We start from the raw sequence: 19751 nt of genomic DNA, 5'->3' as shown, positions 1-19751 counted from the left end.
TCACTCTCACCTCAGAGTAAAAAGGTTGTGGATTCAAGTCCCATTCCACGTCAGAGACTTATACATAGAATCCAAGTTGCCACTCCAGTACTGCTACATCAGGCTAACCAGAAGTGCTGCACTGCTGGAGTTGCTGTTTTCCAGATGTAACAATAAACCGAGGCTCGATCTGTTCTGTCAGCTGGACACAAAAGATCCCACTGAATGATTTCAAAGAGGAGGTGGGGAATTCTCTCAGTGGCCTGCCAATATTTATCCCTCAACCAACAGATTATCTGGTCATTAATACATTGTTGTTTGTGGGAGCTTGCTGTGTGCAAATTGGCTGCTGTGTTTCCTAAAACAGTGACTACACTTCAAAAAGCACTTCATTAGCTGTAAGGTGCTTTGGGAAATCCGGAGGTTGCGAAAGGTATTTTCTGAGGGCAAGATCTTTCTTGTTGACCTGAGGATTCTCCACACCCCTTACAAATTCAGGACAACATCCACACATACAGCCTCTGCTGGTGAGGATAACATTAGTACAGATTACCGACTCCACCCCACCCCAAGCAAGTGAACTCTTATCTCGTGACTAGCTCGTTGGTTCTACAATCATGTTCAAACCCCTCAGGAATAAATAACAGCAACAGCCTGGGAACTGAGCCAAGTGGGAAGCAAAGGCGGCTGATGCGACAGTGGGGGTGGGAATGGCCAACTCGCAAACTTCCAAGAGCATTCACTTCAACTTCAGTTTTAATGGGATTTAATAGAGATGTTCAAAAATTCTGAGGGGCTCTGACAGACTAGATAGGGAGAAACTGTTAACATTGGTAGGAGGCCAGTAAATAGAGGACACAGATGGAAGATAAATGCCAAAAGAATCAGGGGAATTATGAGAATTTATTTTTAAATGCAGTGAGTTATGATCTGGAATGCACTGCATGAAAGGGTACTGGAATCAGATTCATTTATAACCTTCAAAAAGGAACTGGATATATATTTGGAAAGGGAAAATTTGCATGGCTATGGATAAGAGCCAGGAAGTAGGACTAATTGGATAGTTCTGTCAAAGAACCAGTACAGGCAAGTTGGGTCGAATGGCCTCCTTCCATGCTGTAAGATTCTAATCATCTATGAGGAGGCCATCTCAGTGCTGGCTAATTATGCTCACGTCTTTGATTTAGGCTAGCCATGTGAACCCATTCAAGATGCTGCTTTTTAATTTATTAAAAAAAGCATAAATCTGAAATAAACAACGAAGTGCTGGAATACACAGGAGGCCAGTCAGCCCCTGAATGGAGAAAAAAAACAGTTTGATGTTGTGTGCGCGTGTGCTTCATCAACATTTTAGACTACCTGCCATGTATATTTTAGTATTTACTGTTGTTTTCTTTTTATACAGGTTTTCCTCTTTTACGACAAGATCAGCGTGATAGTGAGTAAACAGAATAGTTGGCAACAAAAGAGGTGTATCGAGAAAACAGTGAAATGATGCCAGGAGCATTATTGTGTGACCATTAAACACGGTCATATGAAATTTCACTGCCTGCTATTTTAGGTGGTGTTAAGACTTTTTTTTTTAAAAGAAAAAAGTTAATAGCTTTGGCATCCTACTCGACCTTGAGCAGTGTTTCGGACCCCGTATCCTCTCCATTACCAACATGTCAACTTCCAAATCTGCCCAAAACACCTCTCTTTGCCAGTGAATTCCTTATATGCACTTTTATCACTTCCCGACTCAATACTCGAATGCTCCCCGACCGGGTCCCCCATCCTCACCCTCCATAGATGCCAAATCGTTCAGTACTGCTGCAAATATATGTGCCTACACCAAGTCACTACACAACCATAACTGCTCGGACTGCAGTCCTTCTGTGCATCTCCCTTCCCTCCACTCCAATGCTGGCAGAGCCTTCAGCTGCTTTGACCCGATCCACTGGAAGACCCTACCTAAATGCCTGTACTCCACCTTTAAGAACCTGCTCAAAACTCATCTCTTCCACCAGGTTTCCAGTTATGCGGATAGATTAGGAGAAGCTGAGATTGCTTTCCTTAGAAAACAAAAGGTTGAGAGGAGATTTGATAAAGGTGCTAAAAAGCATGAGGGGTCTAGACAGAGTAGATAGGGACATTGTTCCCAATGACAGAAGGGTCAAGAACCAGAGGACCCCAATTTTAGATGGTTGGCAAAAGAATCAATGGCGACTCAAGGAGAATCTCTTTGTTATGCAGTGAGTGGTTGGGATCTGGAATGCATTGCCTGAGAGTGGCTTTCAAAAGGGAATTGGATAAGCACCTGAAAATAAAAAATAAATTGCAGGGCTATGGGGAAAGGGCAGGGGATTAGCCGAGATGCTCTTGCAGAGAGCCGACCTGGACGCAACAGCCCAAATGGCCTCCTGAGACTGAATCAAATCAGTGATTACATGACACATACGGTTCTGGAATCTGGCCCGTCAGTTCTGGGATATGATTGGTTTCATTCTTAGACACAAAATTTTTAACAGATTCAGTTAATAAAGTCATTATATAGTTGTAGCTCCTAAACATTTCTCAGAAGTTTCTGCCAAGTGTTAAGACATATAGAAACCAACAGGCAAAAGACAACACTTAGCTGGATACTTGGTTTGACATTTTGTTAGTGTGGCACTTCCTCACCAGCAGGGCCCAGTGTTGAGCTAAATTCTGCACTGGGTGTTTAAAAAGAAACAGCCACAAAAAAACATGCTTTAAATTAAATGAGGCCTCAAGAGGATAGCAGAATAGTGACACCAATAATCTCTAGAAATGTGTTCCTCAAACAATACAATTCATTCCGAAAAGGGAAAGGACCCAGTAGGGTACCTATCTCAGGCAGGAATTTCAGCCTCTATACTACACAAGCTGTTCCCATGTCCAAGCAACAGGTCTTACCCGAATGGGGAATACTGACTATCTTAATTAAAAGCACACAGACCAATGCTAATGATACTCAAGCGTAAAGGGTTAAATTATGAAGATATTGAATAAGCTTGTGTTGTATTTATTACCTTCAGTTTAGAAAACTGAAGTGTGATCTAATCGAGCAGTTTCAAATGATAAAGGGATTCAATAGTGTGGATACAGCGAAACTATTTCCTCAGCTGGGGGATCCAGCATAAGAGGATACAGTCGTAAAATTGGTGAAATCAAGAACAACCTTTTGTGACACAAAGGGCAGTGGAAATCTGGGACTCTCTTCTAAAGGCTGTCGATGCTGGGGGTAATTGGAGCTTTCAAGACAGAGAGTGATAGATTTTTGTTAAGTAAAGGTAACAAGAGATATGGAGCAAGACAGAGAAATGGGGATGAGGTACAGATCCTCCATGATCTAATTCAGTGCCAGAGAAGGCCCAATGGGTTGAATGGCCTACTCCTTGTACTATGTTCCTATGAATGACTCTATATTTCTTTATTGTCATACAGAGTAAAACAGGATTCTTCTGCCCCCACCTGCCACCCCTAATGCCTCATGTTTAGCCGGCTGATTTCGCTACACTCTACTGCACTGGACTGGACTGGACAGCACAGGTGCCGATTAAGAGCCATGCGAGTTGTCAGCTGTTGCCCAGATTATCATATGCTACTGAGTGAGGGGCCATCCTGCAGGGAGTTCCACCCGTCAGCCTCACACTAATTGAAATCTCCAACTGAAATGGGCAGAGAGCAAGTCCATCACAGTAAAATAGAGCGGCTACAGTGCGGTTATCCAGTGAATAGCTAAGCCACACAAACCACAAGTATTTCTGGTTCAGTTCCCTGGCCGGTGCTGAGGTTAGATCTCAGCCAGGTCAATAACCGGGGTGCTTTTTAAATTTTCTCCGCATCCCAGTTATGGAGAGGAAAATCAGCAAGGGTATATAAACTCCCAAACATTATCGAAGAGTACTCCCCAGCCCTACACCGCTTCTCCACCACCCCCACACCCTTAACAATTCCCTCATGTAGAGGCCAGGCAAGAAGATCAGGCTCAACTCAAAGCCTATGTATGTAAATGACCCACTGACATGCACAGTTGTAGTTCATGTGCAGAATACAACAAAGCGACCTATATGCAAGAGGGACAATCCCACAGTAACAGACAACATCCCCAGGAAAGGAAGAAATGAAGAAGGGTGTTTACAGGTGGTGGTTGGGGGGGGGGGGGGGGGGAAGGAAAGAAACCACAGGAGGAAAGAATATTTTAAAAAATGAAAACTTGTGAGCCGACAGTCTGAGGTTATAAGCAGTTTAAAAAGCCTCTTGTGTACCAGGCTGAGGTTATACAGCTGCTAACGTACATCACTTCGGCTTTGGGATTGTTGCCAAATAGCTCTCTGCCCACTTTGCCAACTCCACCAAGCACTGTGTTAATTCCCAGAATTCTGGTGTGCCTCCATTGTTTGCCGATCTAGGCTACAGTGAATAGCGGAAGTTATGTACCTCAAGAACGAGAGGCAAACCTGACAAAAGATACAGATCAAGAGCTGTTTAACTCACTCTTACAGGACTCTTATAGGCAGGCTCAGAGTTGCATTGGTGGTAGCTTAGTAAATTCTTCATTAATGCAGAGGAGAAGAGAAAGGGATTCAGAGTCTCATTTAATATAATTCTAAAACTGAGCCACCCACTAGGTGTTTTGTAACAGTAGACAGTGAAAGGGGGAGGGACACGCTCAGGGTGTAATTTGTTTCCCCATCTGCACCCCCGCCCCCCCCCCCCCCCCTCCAAGCACCCTGGCAATTTCCACCCAGTTACAACTGCATGGGTCAGATCAGCAACACAGCGGGATCACAACAGAACTCTGATCTGGTACTGTCCTGTAACTCTACCCAACGCCTAGTAACCTTGGTAAGGTCGAGTCACAAGAGGCAGTGCAGGTACAGGCAAAACAGCATTCAGTACACAAACAGTTAACTGTGAACCCAGCTGTAGCCCTTAAATATGAATACAATCACCGAGGAAGACAATAGGTTCACAATCTTCCAGAGCTCAAAACAATCTCAAACAACCTTTTAAAGTAACAAAACCTTGCTCAAGCAATTCAATGAGTTTTGTCGGTCTTACTGAAAGTTCTCAAAAAGACAGAAGTTAGTGACCAGCCAGTTCTTATTTTACAAATGCTCTTCCACGCTGCACTGCATCAGGTTCCCAGCATTTTAAATACATTAAAAAATTTGCATTTGTAAAAGTAGCACAGAAGCTGTGCTAACAGCTAGACTAGCTGTTCTGCAAGCCTGTCCCCAGGGTAACAGAAAAAAAAACGTTCAGCTAAATAAATTATTTTAACAAAAACAGATTGAGAACTTAAAGAGCCGCAGTGCTTACCGGGCGTAGCTTTTCATTGAGAGGAATGTGTGCCCCAGTGATCAGCCACATTGCGAGGAATGACACTGCTACAGCCTGCCTGCTAAACCCATTTTAACAGTATCAAGTGAACAGCTCACCTCAGATCTAACTCTCACAGGAAGAGGCCGGCTGTTTGGGACACAAGCCAGGCAGGGATTGAATTTTTTTTAAGTTTTTATTTCTGGCACCAGTTCTGCCAACAAGAGTTACAGAGGATCAGCCAAGTATTTTCATTTACTGAGGAAAGAACTGGTTTCATTTAGCTCCCTGTGCACCAAGCCTCAGACAGTCCACCCAGCATTTAGTAGCTAACAAGTGGGCTTAGTCTCAAACTATTGTCGACTTTAGTGTTTTCTGCAATTGGGTGCCTTGCTTCAGTCAGGTCTGCAGGCTTCAATGCAGGGGCTTTTAAAAAAAAAATTTTGTGGGATGTGGGCATCACTGGTTAGGTCAACATTTATTGTCCATCCCTATTTGCCCTTGAACTGAATGGCTTGCTAGGCCATTTCAGAGGGCATTTTAAGAGTCAACCACATTGCTGTGGGTCTGGAGTCACATACAGGCCAGACCAGTAAGGACTGCAGATTTCCTTCCCTAAAGGGCATTAGTGAACCAGATGGGTTTTTACAAAAATCGACAATGGTTTCATGGTCACCATTAGACTAGCATTTTTTTTAAATTCCAGATTTATTAATTGAATTCAAATTTCACCATCTGGCATGGTGGCATTTGAACCCATGTCCCCACAGCATTAGCCTGGGCTCTGGATTATTAGTCTAGTGACATTACCACTACGCCACCGCCTACCCGGCTAGGAGCTGTTGGGAGTGACCCTGGATACAATGATGACTCAATTCTGTTGGTTAATGTAGTGCAACCTTGTAATAGCCTGCACATAAGCACAGAACCACTGACACTTATGCCATGTTATGTATGAGAAAAAAACAGCCAATGGCTGAGTGAATGTACTCCCGGTATGGCACTGGCCCATGCAGACTAGACAGGCTCCAGTGCTAATTCCCAGTCTGTGCAGAGTTGGCTGATCTTAGCCAGGGTGCTATTAGGGTAAGTTCAATTACCACCCAAATTCAACGTGGTCTCCCAGCAGAACTCATTTGATCATGTTCTGTGCTTGGAAGGGAATTTCACAAGTTTTCCCCTCTAAACCAGAACGCAGTTTTTTCTAGGGTTTTTTGCCTCCACCGGGAGACTGTGTGGCTGGTGAATAGAAAGGGTAGCAGATGGAGATCGTAGTGTACAGATTCTGCACAGTGAAAGTACAGGACAGGCTTAATGGACTAGCTGAAGTTTGACTTGTCCTGCTCCAATTGTTTGCATGATCACTATTCAATGGCCCTACTGGAATGTGTGGGCACTGCAGAGAAAAAGATGGGAATTTGGTACAACCGCCCCTCACAAACATTCTGCTGATACTCACTGTCCAATCACATAGTAGTGTGAAGTACAGGACAACTAGTCATGGAATTATTCTCCAGTTTCAAGCAGCACCTTCAGGAAAGGCATGGGGGTATGTGCTTTGGCCTGTCACTTGAGACTCGTGTTCAGAGGCAGCACAGAGTGAAGGGAAAAGTCTCCTCTATTGACTCTTAAAGGTCCCATATGACACGAGTTTTGCCATTTCTAATGGGCACATGACCACAATAAGCTGGTCGTGCTAATGTAGTGGCTACATTATTGGACTAGTAGTCCAGATGCCTACATTAATAATCAAATTCTGCCATGGTTGATTAAGAATTTGAGTTCAGTTTAAAAATCTGAAAATAAAAGGCCGGTAAAAGTGACCATGAAGCTGTTGCATCGTCATTAAAAACCCAACTGATGACATTTCCTTTCCTAAAGGACGTTTGTGTTGCCCATGCCCAGGGTTTGGTCTTTATGTGATTCCAGTCCCACACTTTGTAGGCTCTTAACTTCCCTTTGAAGTGGTCTAGCAGGCCACTCAAATTGTATCAAACCAATAGAAATTCTAGGTGGTGGCCCACTTTGAAGCTTCCAGGGAAACTAGGGATGGACAATAAATGTCGGCCTTACTAGTCACGCGCATATCACAGAATTGTTACAGCGCAGGAGGTCCATTGGTCCATTGTGTCGAATATATCCCAATAATGGATAGAAAATGTTGCCTGTAATAGTGTATGACTTGCAATAAATCAGCAATCTCAATCAAAAAAATCTGAGAACTAGCATAGGAAATTTAAAATGCTACAGTCATGGAGTAGGGAACGCTCTTTTGAGGTTACCTTTAAGGAACATTGCTGAGGTCTTTATTTTAACCTGAATGATTCCTGGGTGTATCATATGGATACAAGAGGAAAAATCAGGACTGGTTTTACTCCCTTAACATATGCCTCTGGGCCCACAGCACATCACCATGTCTCAACCACCTCTTGATGGCGTCACAACATGCCTTGTCATAGAGAGTTGGGGTGCGAGTCTTCATCCATAATCTCCCACACCACTGAGCTTCCAAACATAGCCACTGGACTGCAGGGAGCACAATCCTATGCAACACTCCTTCTGTGAAGCACTGGGGGCAGGATGCCTACCTGGCAGACCTTGTGCGTAGCACACATGGGAAGGGGGTGGGGTGGAGGGTGGGGAGGGGAGCTTAAGCCCACCAGTGACTCCTGCCCAGAAGAGCAGATTTTCTAGATCAGTTTGGATTTTGGCCTTTTGTGTACTGCACAATCTCACAGTGTTTGAAATCCTGTGATTTAATCTTCAACACAATCAACTGAGCATGCCTTGGGGTGCCAGGTACAATACAATACTGAGCTTCAGCTTCCCTCTGGTGCTTGCTCCTTCAAATTTATTTGATGAAGTTGAATCTCCACCTAATCTTCAGCATTCTGTACAATAAACCCAAGCCTAACAGTCAACTCACCCACCCCCACCATAAACAAGGATCATGCTTTATTTTCCCAGCTCAAAGAAAAAAGTATTAGCATTTATTTAGTGCCTTTTAAGACCTCAGGAATTTCCAAAGCAAATATAGCCAATAAAGTACTTTGGAAGTACAACCACTATTATAATGTAGGAAACACAGCATCCAATTTGTACAAAGCAATGGGTTCAGTGACCAGATAATCTGTTTTACTGACACTGGTTGAGGGACCACCAGAAAAACCAAATAGTGCCATGGGATCTTTTAAGTCAAACTAATACAGGGCCTTGGCTTAAAGTTTCATCTGAAATTCCCTCTCTGCTGCACTGCAGTGTCGGCCTACATTTCACATTTAAGTCTCTAGGGTAGGACTTGAACCCAAAATCTGGCTCAGAGGTGACAGCACTACCACTGAGCCACAGTTGACGTTGTACACAAGACATAGTGTCCAATTTAAAACAGTGACAAACCCATTTAGAGTTCGAGTGCACACTCTCCTCATGGGGTAACAACCCTAAGTGTAAAGAACTAGACTAGTGCATGTTAGTAAGGGCCTTTAGGGACCCTCAGTGCAGACAGGGCACTGTTGAATTTTAACAGCTAAAACCACGCAGCCTACCAGCCGACTGCTGCCTACCCAGCTAAGACTCTCAAAACCAGGGCACAATGATCTGAAGACATTCGCTCACCTGTACTTCCGCTTTCTAGAGTGAGACCGGGAGCGAGAACGTGAGCGGGACCTTGTAAAGGATCGGGAGCGGGATCGAGAGCGGGATCTTGAGTGAGACGACTGCGACCTGGACTTTGAACCTGCAGCTTTCGACATCTCTCAAACGTGGATGTGGCAGCAAAGTGATTTCCTCCCTTCGTATCTGTCAAAGAGGAAATAGACACTGTTAACAAGAGCATGCAAGAGAAACAGACAGAGTGAGAAAAAGTGAACGAGAGAGAGAGCGAGAGAGAGAAGCACACTAACACACATACCCATCCTTAAAAGGAGTACCTGGAGTAAATGCGGCATCATACAACACAAAATTACATTTAGTTTTACATCATTTCCCTCTCCAAACTCAATCTCTGCACCTCATCCCACTAGCAAATAGACAGGGCTCTGTCACTGGGAGACATGCATGTCAAGCCTCAGTTTTTTTTAAAAGTTAGATTTATATAATTGGAATTTACAGAAAAAAATTACTTTCACTATCAAATTTTAACAGGCCATTGCAGAGTGCTGTAGGAGGAGATTATAAATATATCCAAGCCATTTATTGTGATTGCACTTCCAATGTGAGCAGTCTGGTTGAAGGAATTGAGGGAGCTTGTTTAGTCTTGCTTTTTGGAGATTAGTTAGGCCTAGGACCAAGCTGGGACATAGCTAGGACATGGCTAAAGGCCCTGCATACCTCCTGTATTCCAAGTGATCCTCTGAAGGTGGTGCCTAAATCAGGATCTTGTCTCATGCAAGGAGGGACTGCAGACGTGGAACTAAGCTCGGTGCTCCGAGTGTGCGGTACACTACACTGTTACTGACATTTCTGATGTCCACAATCACGGGACAGTTCCACCACTATTTCAGCAATCTGCGCCCGGATGTGGGTCTGTGCAGAGCAAGGAGTACAGGACAGAGTCTTTCGAATGTTGCAAGCCCTGTATTTTCATATAGCCCTTTCACTTACTCTGTGGGTACTGGGATGTACCCCACCACTAAAACAGGTTCTCTGCTTGAAAGGACAGGACAATGTATAAAACCCATATGTTTTAATTTGGCTCCGACACACGGTGAATGGAAATCCCCTGCGCTGATTCGAAGAACTGCATAACCAGCAGCCAATAAACTTCCACGGCTAAAAGTACTTGGAGTTTAATCTCTGAATTCAAAAATCCCATTGCTGCTACAAACAAATGATCTCCTCGCTTTAGCCAGACAAGTGTAATTGTCCTAGTCATTTAACTGCAAGAGAACAGCAAACAGAACCCTCCCCACCAGTTCATCTTGTGGGGAGAGAAGAGGTGAGAGCAGTTTATTGTAACTGAGCATCAGGAAAGATCAGTGAACAGTCCATTGAGGCCCCTCACTCTGCTTCCCTAAAATTCAAAACCCTGCTACCCCCATCTGGCAGATCATTCCAGACTATCGTTACGCAGCCTGTAAAGAACTTCCATCTGGGATTTTTTTTCTATTCATTCCTGGGATCTGTAAACTTATTTGCACATTGATGGCCCCAATGTCCTGCCTACTTTGAAGTTCAGTTATTTCCAGGATTTATGCTACCTTCATCCTTATTGCAAATGGTATGGGTTTGAGATAGGGCCCCTACACTGCTGCACACACACTCTGAGCTATTTAATGTATGCAATCCAGACACATACTGAGTGTCCTAACCAGAGTTATGCTTTTAAAGTATCATAAAGGAGCTGGAAAATCCCCCATTTCATCAGGGCCATTACATATGGGGCCCCAGGGAATGGGGAGGACAGCGGAGAGAGGGAACACAAAGAACATAGGAATTAGGAACAGGAATAGGCCATTTGACCCTTCAAGCCTTTGAACCTCCACCAATTGTAAGATCAAGGCTGATCTTCTATGTCAACTACACCTTCCTGCACATATCCCCATATCCCTCAATTCCCTTAGTATCAAATATTCTGTCAATCTCAGTCTTGAATATACTCAATGACAGAGCATCCACTGCTCTCGCAGTAGAGGATTCCAAACATTCACAATCCTTTGACTGAAGAAATTGCTCCTCAGCTCAGTCCTATATGGCCACTCCTTACTGAGATTGTAACCCCTAGTTCTAGACTCCACAGACAAGGGAACCATTCTCCCAGCATCTACCCTGTCAGGTCCCTTAAAAAATGTTTATGTTTCAAAGAGATCACCTCTCATTCTTCTAAATGCTAGGGAATATACGCCGAGGCTACTCAATCTCTCCTGATAAGACAATCCCCTCATCCCAGCAATCAGTCTAGTGTAGGACTTCTCAACCTTTTTGCTTCTGAGGAAGTGGCAGATAGAATTTAATACAGAGAAGTATGAGGTGGTGAATTTGGCAGAATGAATAGGGAGAGGCAATACAGAATTAATGGCACGGTTCAAAAGAGAGTGTGCAGGGATAGAGAGGCCTGGGGGTTCATTTGCATCGAACTTTGAAGATGGTAGGACATCTTGAGAGAGTAATTAGCAAAGCACAAGGGATCTTGGGCTTCATAAATAGAGGCATAGAGTACAAAAGCAGGGAAGTTATGCTGAACCTTTATAAAGCTCTGGTTAGGCCCTAACTAGAGAACTGCACCCAGTTCTGGTCACTACACTTTAGGAAGGATGGTGAGGGTCCTTGAGAGGGTGCAGAGATTTACCAGAATGGTTCCAGAGATGAGGGATTTTAGCTACAAGGTTAGGTTGGAGAAGCTGCAGTTGAGCAAAAGAGATCGAGGAGAGATTTGATAGAGGTGCACAAGATTCTGAAAGGTTTAGATAAGGTAGACGAAGAAAATCTGCTCCCATGAGCTGATCGTACAAGCACTAGGACTAGATTTAAGGTTTGGGGCAAGAGTTGCAGTGGGTATGTGAGGAAAAACTTGTGGTAATGTCCTGGAACACATTGTCTACAAGGATGGTGGAAGCAGAAACAATGATTTCAGAAGGAAATTGGATATGCGCTTAAGAAAAATCAACTTACAGGGCTATGGGAATATAGCAGGGTGGGGGTGGGACTGACCGGATTGCTCTACAGCGCGCCAGCATGGACTCTATGGGCCAAATGGCCTCTTCCTGTGCTCTAATGACTCTACTCCTCTAATTCTCTTTTGAAAGACATGATTGCATCTGCCTCTACCACCCTTTCAGGCAGTGCATTCCAAATCATAACCACTTGCTGTTTCATCCTGTTTCGATGGTTGTTTCACCAATCAGCTTAAATTTGTATTCTCTAGTTCAAGACTTTTCTGCCAATGGCAACAGTTTCTCTCTATCTACTCTGCCTATACCCATGAATGTGAACACCTCTATCAAATCTCCTCTCAACCTTCTCTGCTCTGAGAACAACTCCAGCTTCTCCGATATATCCAGATAACCAAAATCCCTGGAACCATTCTAGTAAATCATTTTTGCAACCTCTCTAAGGCCTTCACATCCTTCCTAGAGTGTGGTGCCCAGAATTGGACGCAATGCTCCAGCTGTGGCTGAACAAGTCTTTTATAAATGTACGTCACAGCTTCCTTACTGAATGGGTTGCAGTTGCTGCTGGTGACATATGGCAATGAAAGGATTCAGGAACCAAGGATAAAAGTAGAACAGCAACTGCCCCAAATAGCCCAGGGAGGAGGAAAACAATCATCCACGCAGCATGGTATTAGGACAAATGTTGGAAGGAACGAAATACAGAGCGGGACCTGGCAAGAGGAGAGCAGAGGAGCTTGAGCCAGGGATCTGCACTCATCAACTAGCAAGCGCCGCCTCTCCCTTCTCAAAGAGCGGGGGCCTGGCCTCAGCATCAGTTGTCGTCGTCATCTTACAGATGTCCAGGAGGGGGAGAACAAGAAGTCTGAGTTGAGGCCAGAGCCACCAGTTTGTTCAGCTCAATCCCACATTTAAGCAACAGTGTATTTCTATTTTTTTTATAATCCTGTCTTTAACAAGGAAGAAGATGCTGCGCAAGTCATTGTGAAGGAAGAGATAACTGAGATAGCAGATGGGTTAAAAATTGATGAAGAGGTGACACTGGAAATGCTGGCTGTACTAGGACCTGTTGAATGCACCCAAGGATGCCAACAGAAGCAAGAGCAGAAATTGCAGAGGTACTGGCCATAATCTTCCAATCTTCCTTAGATTCAGGGGTGGTGCCAGAGGACTGGAGAATTGCAAATGTTACACCCTTGTTCAAAAAAGGGTGCAAGGATCAACCAAGCAACTTCAGGCCAGTCAGTTTAACCTAGGTGGTCGGAAAGCTTTTAGAAACGATAATCTGGGACAAAATTAATAGTCACTTGGACAAGTGTGGATAAGGAACATAGGAAATAGAAGCAGGAGTAGGCCATTCGGCTCCTCGAGCCTGCTCCTCCATTCAACTAGATCATGGCTAATCTTCTATTTCTTACCTTCCGGGAGCAGAGTGGAGAGGAACGGAGCTGACCTGTGGGGAGAATGCCGAGTGCTGAGCCTGTAAATCGACCCCAAGGATCGAGGCCCAGTCTCTTATCTTCCGGAAGCGGAGAGGAATGGAGCTCTTACAGCGCGTCGCAGTTTTTGGAAAAAAAAAGCCAACAGTGACATCAGAGGAGAGCTGCAAGGTGATTGGTTGGTGAGTCACTGCTGTTAGTGTATTTAAATATCTTTAAAAAATAAGGGGAAAGTTTGTTTTTTTGTTTGAAAAAAAACCTCTGGTGATAAGGTGAGTACTACTAAAGTGTTTTATTTTTAAGGACTTTAGATTGGAGTGGGGAGAACAAGGCCCCTAGTGTAATTAGTATTTTTTAATTAAGGGAGTAACTAATTAACCTAAGGGTAAGTCATGGCAGGAGAGCTCAGCCCCGTGATATGCTCTTCCTGCGCTATGTGGGAAATCAGGGACGCATCCAGTGTCCCTGGTGACCATGTGTGCAGGAAGTGTATCCAGCTGCAGCTACTGGCTACCTGCATTACGGAGCTGGAGCTGCGGGTGGATTCACTGTGGAGCATCTGTGATGCTGAAGACGTTGACGATAGCACGTTTAGTGAGGTGGTCACACCGTAGGTAATGGCTGCACAGGCAGAAAAGGGATGGGTGACCGCCAGACGGAGTAGTAGGCACAGGCAGGTAGTGCAGGAGTCCCCTGTGGCCATCCCCCTCTCAAACAGATAGTCTTTGGCCTCCTTGTCTCGAGAGACAATGGGTAAGCGCCTGGAGGTGGTCAGGGGTTTGTGAAGCAGCGCCTGGAGTGGCTATAAAGGCCAATTCTAGAGTGACAGACTCTTCCACAGGTGCTGCAGATAAAACTGTTTGTCGGGGCTGTTACACAGTTGGCTCTCTCCTTGCGCTTCTGTCTTTTTTCCTGCCAACTGCTAAGTCGCTTCGACTCGCCACGCTTTAGCCCCGCCTTTATGGTTGCCACCAGCTCTGACGATCGCTGGCAACTGACTCCCACGACTTGTGATCAATGTCACAGGACTTCATGTCGCGTTTGCAGACGCGTTTAAAGCGGAGACAAGGACGGCCGGTCGGTCTGATACCAGTGACGAGCTCGCTGTTCAATGTGTCCTTGGGGATCCTGCCATCTTCCATGCGGCTCACATGGCCAAGCCATCTCAGGCGCCGCTGGCTTAGTTGGGTGTATAAGCTGGGGATGTTGGCCACCTCGAGGACTTCTGTGTTGGAGATACGGTCCTGCCGCTTTGGATACTGTTGGGTGGGGGGGGACTGACCTCCCAGGGGAAAGCAGCAACAGCCAAGTTCGTGGCACCACGGAGGGCTCTGCTGCACAGCAGGGAAGGAAAAGGGGTGGAACAGCTATAGTGATAGGGGATTCTATCGTAAGGGATGCAGATAGGCGTTTCTGTGGCCACTAACGAGACTCCAGGATGGTATGTTGCCTCCCTGGTGCTAGGGTCAAGGATGTCTCGGAGCGGCTGCAGGACATTCTGAAAGGGGATGGTGAGCAGCCAGAGGTCGTGGTCCATATTGGTACTAATGACTTAGGCAGGAAGAGAGATGAGGTCTTGCAAACTGAATATAGGGAGTTAGGCAAAAGGTTATAGGACCTCTAGGGTTGTAATCTCAGGATTACTCCCTGTGCCACGTGCTAGTGAGGGTAGGAATAGGAGGATAAGGCAAATGAATGCGTGGCTGAAGAGCTGGTGTAGGCAGGAGGGCTTTAGCTACTTGGATCATTGGGATCTCTTCTGGTGCAGAGGTGACCTTTACAAGAAGGAGGGGTTGCATTTAAACTGGAAGGGGACCAATATCCTTGTGGGGAGGTTTGCTAGTACTACTCGGGAGGGTTTAAACTAGTCTTACAGGGGGGTGGGACCCAAAGTACTAGTCTCTCCGATGAGATAGTTGAGGCAAATATAGAGGTTAAAGTAAGCAAGTCCAGCAGGCAGGCCGGGCAGGACAGGGGGAGTGCAAGGTCTGGTAGGCTAACCTGCATTTACTTTAATGCAAGAAGCCTTACAGGTATTCTTCACAGTCAGAGAGATACAGTACTGAAACAGGCCTTTCGGCCCACTGGTCAGTGCTGACCATCAACCACCCATTTATACTAATCCTAAATTAATCCCATATTCTCTACCACATTCCCGCCTTCCCTCAATTCTCCGACCACCTACCTACACTATGGACAATTTACAATGGCCAATTTACCTATCAACCTGCAAGTCTTTGGCTGTGGGAGGAAACCCTAGCACCCGGCAGAAACCCACGTGGTCACAAGGAGAACTTGCAAACTCCGCACAGGCAGTACCCAGAAACGAACCCAGGTCGCTGGAGCTGTGAGACTGCGGTGCTAACCACTGCGCCGCCCTAAAGGTAAGGCAGATGAACTCAGAGGATGGATCGGTACATGGGATTGTGATATCATAGCTATTACGGAAACATGGTTGAGGGATGGGCAGGACTGGCAGCTCAATGTTCCAGGGTACCGATGCTTCCGGCATGACAGAGGTAGAGTTAAGAGAGATGGGGGATTTGCACTATTGATTAGGGAGGACATCACGGCAGTACTTAGAAAGGATATCCCAGGGGGAATGTCCAGCCATATGGTTAGAACATAGAAATAAGAAAGGGGTGATCACTTTGATAGGATTATACTATAGGCCCCCCAGTAGTCAGAGGGAAGTGGAGGAGCACATATGTAGGGAAATCACAGATAGGTGTAGGAATTATAGGGTTGTAATAGCAGGTGATTTTAACTTCCCTAATATTGACTGGGACTGCCTTAGTGCTAAGGGATCAGATGGGGAAGAATTCGTTAAGTATGTCCAGGATAGCTTTCTGAAGCAGTATGTGGATGGCTCTACCAAAGGAGGAGCTATACTCGACCTCCTCTTAGGAAAAGAGGATGGGCAGGTGGTTGATGTGTCAGTGGGGGAGCACTTTGGGACCAGTGACCATAATTCTATTAGCTTCAAGATAGTTAGGAAAAGGATATGACTGGTCCTCAGGTTGAAGTCCCAAATTGGGTGAAGGCTAATTTCGATGGCATCAGACAGGAACTCTCAAAAGTTGAATGGGAGAGGCTGTTTACAGGTAATGGGGCAACTGGCAAGTGGGAGGCTTCTAAAAGTGAGATAGGAAGAGTTCAGGGCCGGCATGTTCCCGTTAGATGGAAGGGCAAGGCTGGCAGGTTTAGGGAACCTTGGTTGACGAGGGATATTGAGGGTCTGGTCATGACAAAGAAGGAGGCATATGTCAGGTATAGGCAGCTGGGATCAAGCGAGTCCCTCCAGGAGTATAGGGGATGTAGGACTCCACTTGAGAAGGAAATTAGGAGAGCGAAAAAGGGCCAGGAGATTTCCCTGGCAGATAAGATAAAGGAGAATTCTAAAAGATTCTATAAGTATGTTAAGAGTAAAAGGGTAGCAAGGGAGAGAGTAGGTCCCCTCAAGGATCAATGTGATAATCGATGTGTGGAGCCACGCGAAATGGGCGAGGTCTTAAATGAATACTTCTCGTCTGTATTTACCGTGGAGGTGGTTACGGAAGCTAGTGAGTTTTTTTTTTAATAAGAGATACAGCACTGAAACAGGCCCTTCGGCCCACCGAGTCTGTGCCGACCATCAACCACCCATTTATACTAATCCTACACTAATCCCATATTCCTACCACATCCCCACCTGTCCCTATATTTCCCTACCACCTACCTATACTAGGAGCAATTTATAATGGCCAATTTACCTACCAACCTGCGAGTCTTTTGGCCGTGGAAGGAAACCGGAGCACCCGGAGAAAACCCACGCAGACACAGGGAGAACTTGCAAACTCCACACAGGCAGTACCCAGAATTGAACCCGGGTGGCTGGAGCTGTGAGGCTGCGGTGCTGAGTTCAAGGGAGGGAACAGCGACATCCTGGAGCATATCAACATTACAAAGGAGGAGGTGTTGGAGGTTTTGAAGCGCATTAGGTGGATAAATCCCCAGGGCCTGACCAGGTGCATCCTAGGATGCTATGGGAAGCAAGGGAGGAGATTGCTGGGGCCCTGGAAGAGATTTTTGTATCGTCGTTAGCCACGGGTGAGGTACCGGAAGACTGGAGGATAGCTAATGTTGTGCCTTTATTTAAAGAGGGCAGCAGGGATAAGCCAGGGAACTACAGGCCGCTGAGCCTTACATCAGTGGTAGGAAAGTATTGGAAGGGATTCTGAGAGACAGGATTTATATGCATTTGGAAAGGCATGGTCTGATTAGGGATAGTCAGCATGGCTTTGTGTGTGGGAAATCACGTCTCACGAATTTGATTGAGTTTTTCGAGGAACTGACCAAGAGGATTGACGAGGGCAGGGCGATGGACATTGTCTACATGGACTTCAGCAAGGCCTTTGACAAGGTCCCGCATGGTAGGCTGGTCCAGAAGGTTCGAACACATGGGATCCAGGGTGTGCTAGCAAACTGGGTACAAAATTGGCTTGGTGATAGGAGGCAGAGGGTGGTAGTGGAGGGTTGTTTTTCAGATTGGAGGCCGGTGACCAGTGGTGTGCCGCAGGGATCGGTGCTGGGCCCTCTGTTGTTTGTCATATATATTAATGACTTGGATGTGAATGTAGGAGGCATGATTAGTAAGTTTGCAGATGACACCAAAATTGGTGGTATAGTGGACAGTGAAGAAGGTTGTCTAAGGTTACAACAGGATATAAATAAACTGGGAAAGTGGGCAAGGGATTGGCAAATGGAATTTAACGCAGATAAATGCGAGGTGATGCATTTTGGGAAGTTAAACCAGGGCAGGACATATACAGTGAATGGCAGGGCCCTGGGGAGTGTTGTTGAACAGAGAGATCTTGGGGTGCAAGTACATAGTTCCCTGAAAGTGGCAACACAGGTAGACAGGGTGGTGAACGCGGCGTATGGCATGCTTACCTTCATCGGCCGAGGCATTGAGTACAAGAGTTGGGACGTCATGTTACAGTTGTACATAACGTTGGCTAGGCTACATTTGGAGTACTGTGTGCAGTTCTGGTCGCCGCACTACAGGAAAGATGTGATTAAGCTAGAGAGGGTGCAGAAAAGATTCACAAGGATGTTGCCTGGTTTGGAGGGCTTGAGATATAAAGAGAGATTGGATAAGCTGGGTCTGTTTTCCCTGGAGCGAAGGAGGCTAAGAGGGGACATGATAGAGGTATATAAAATTATGAGAGGCATAGATAGGGTAGATAGCCAGAGTCTGTTTCCCATAGTAGGGGTGACTAAACTAGAGGGCACAGATTTAAGGTGCGAGGGAGGAGGTTTAAAGGGGATCAAAGGGGTACATTTTTCACACAAAGAATAGTGGGTATCTGGAATGAGCTGCCAGAAGAGGTGGTGGAGGCAGGAACAGTAGCAACATTTAAGAGGCACCTGGACAGGTACTTGAATGAGCAAGGCATTGAGGGATATGGAATTAATGCAGGCAGGTGGGATTAGTATGGATAGGCATTATGGTTGGCATGGACGCGGGGAGCCGACAGGCCTATTTCTATGCTGTACGACTCTATGACTTCTAACGCCATTTTCCGGCACTATCCCCATATCCCTTGATGCCTTTAAAATCTAGAAATCTATCAATCTCGGTCTTGAATATACTCAATGACGAAGCCTCCACAGCCCTCTGGGGTAAAGAATTCTAAAGATTCATCACACTCTGAGTGAAAAATTTCCTCCCCAAGTCATGGCGAGACATGAATGCAATGCAAACAATGTGAAGATGGAATTTCTTACTTGATATACCTTATACAAAGCCTCATGTAGGTTCCTTTCAAAGAAACTAAGGCACATTTATATGCTTCCAGAAGCGTTATTTCAGCCTATATGCTTGGACAACAAATTCTGCAAGACCAACATGTCCATTTTTCAGTACATATAAAGGATCACACATAAAGTGCCTATTTGTTCAATCATTTTCTACTTACAGCAAAAGTGACGTCATGTCCATAATAGTGAGGAGTTTAAATTGATCAGATTCATTACGCATTGGCAACGCATCTGATGGGCTAGTTTCAGAATGTTTTCACTCATCAAAACTACTTCTGACCAAATCATAAATAAGTAAAGAGGCAGGGTTCACCCCAAAGGGCATTTTAGGATATTATTTAAGGAATTCCCACTACAACTCATTCTGTCGAGTGTTTTATTTTAAATCAGCATTGTTTCAGTACCAAAATAGCTACATTTGCACTCTTTCCCTAAAATCCAGACATCGTAGACTAAATTTTCATTCCCTTGAAATCCATTGAGCCAGCATATTCACACTTATGATGTTTGGCTACGTGAATTTTTCTAATTGTTATGATTTACTCGGAATACACGAGCTTCCATTAAATTAGCTGGGTTATTCACTGCACTGTTC

The 19751-nt window shown here is 45.3% G+C and overlaps 1 protein-coding gene across 5 annotated transcripts in view; it reads right to left on the bottom strand.

Annotated features, from left to right (window-relative positions):
* The window catches only part of LOC137347080 (thyroid hormone receptor-associated protein 3-like), a 189306-nt gene that overhangs the window by 42560 nt on the left and 126995 nt on the right, over window positions 1-19751 (bottom strand). For all 5 annotated transcript variants that reach the window (XM_068011125.1, XM_068011129.1, XM_068011128.1 and 2 more), the window contains one exon: window positions 8923-9105. In XM_068011125.1, coding sequence (XP_067867226.1) covers window positions 8923-9059 — 137 coding nt within the window. In that variant the 5' untranslated portion in view covers window positions 9060-9105. The remainder of the gene's footprint in view (window positions 1-8922; window positions 9106-19751) is intronic.

This window comes from Heterodontus francisci, chromosome 31 (assembly GCF_036365525.1).
Source record: "Heterodontus francisci isolate sHetFra1 chromosome 31, sHetFra1.hap1, whole genome shotgun sequence".
Classification (NCBI taxonomy): Eukaryota; Metazoa; Chordata; class Chondrichthyes; order Heterodontiformes; family Heterodontidae; genus Heterodontus; species Heterodontus francisci.
The sequence above is the reverse complement of the archived record's forward strand: the minus strand, read 5'-3'. Positions and strand labels throughout refer to the sequence as shown.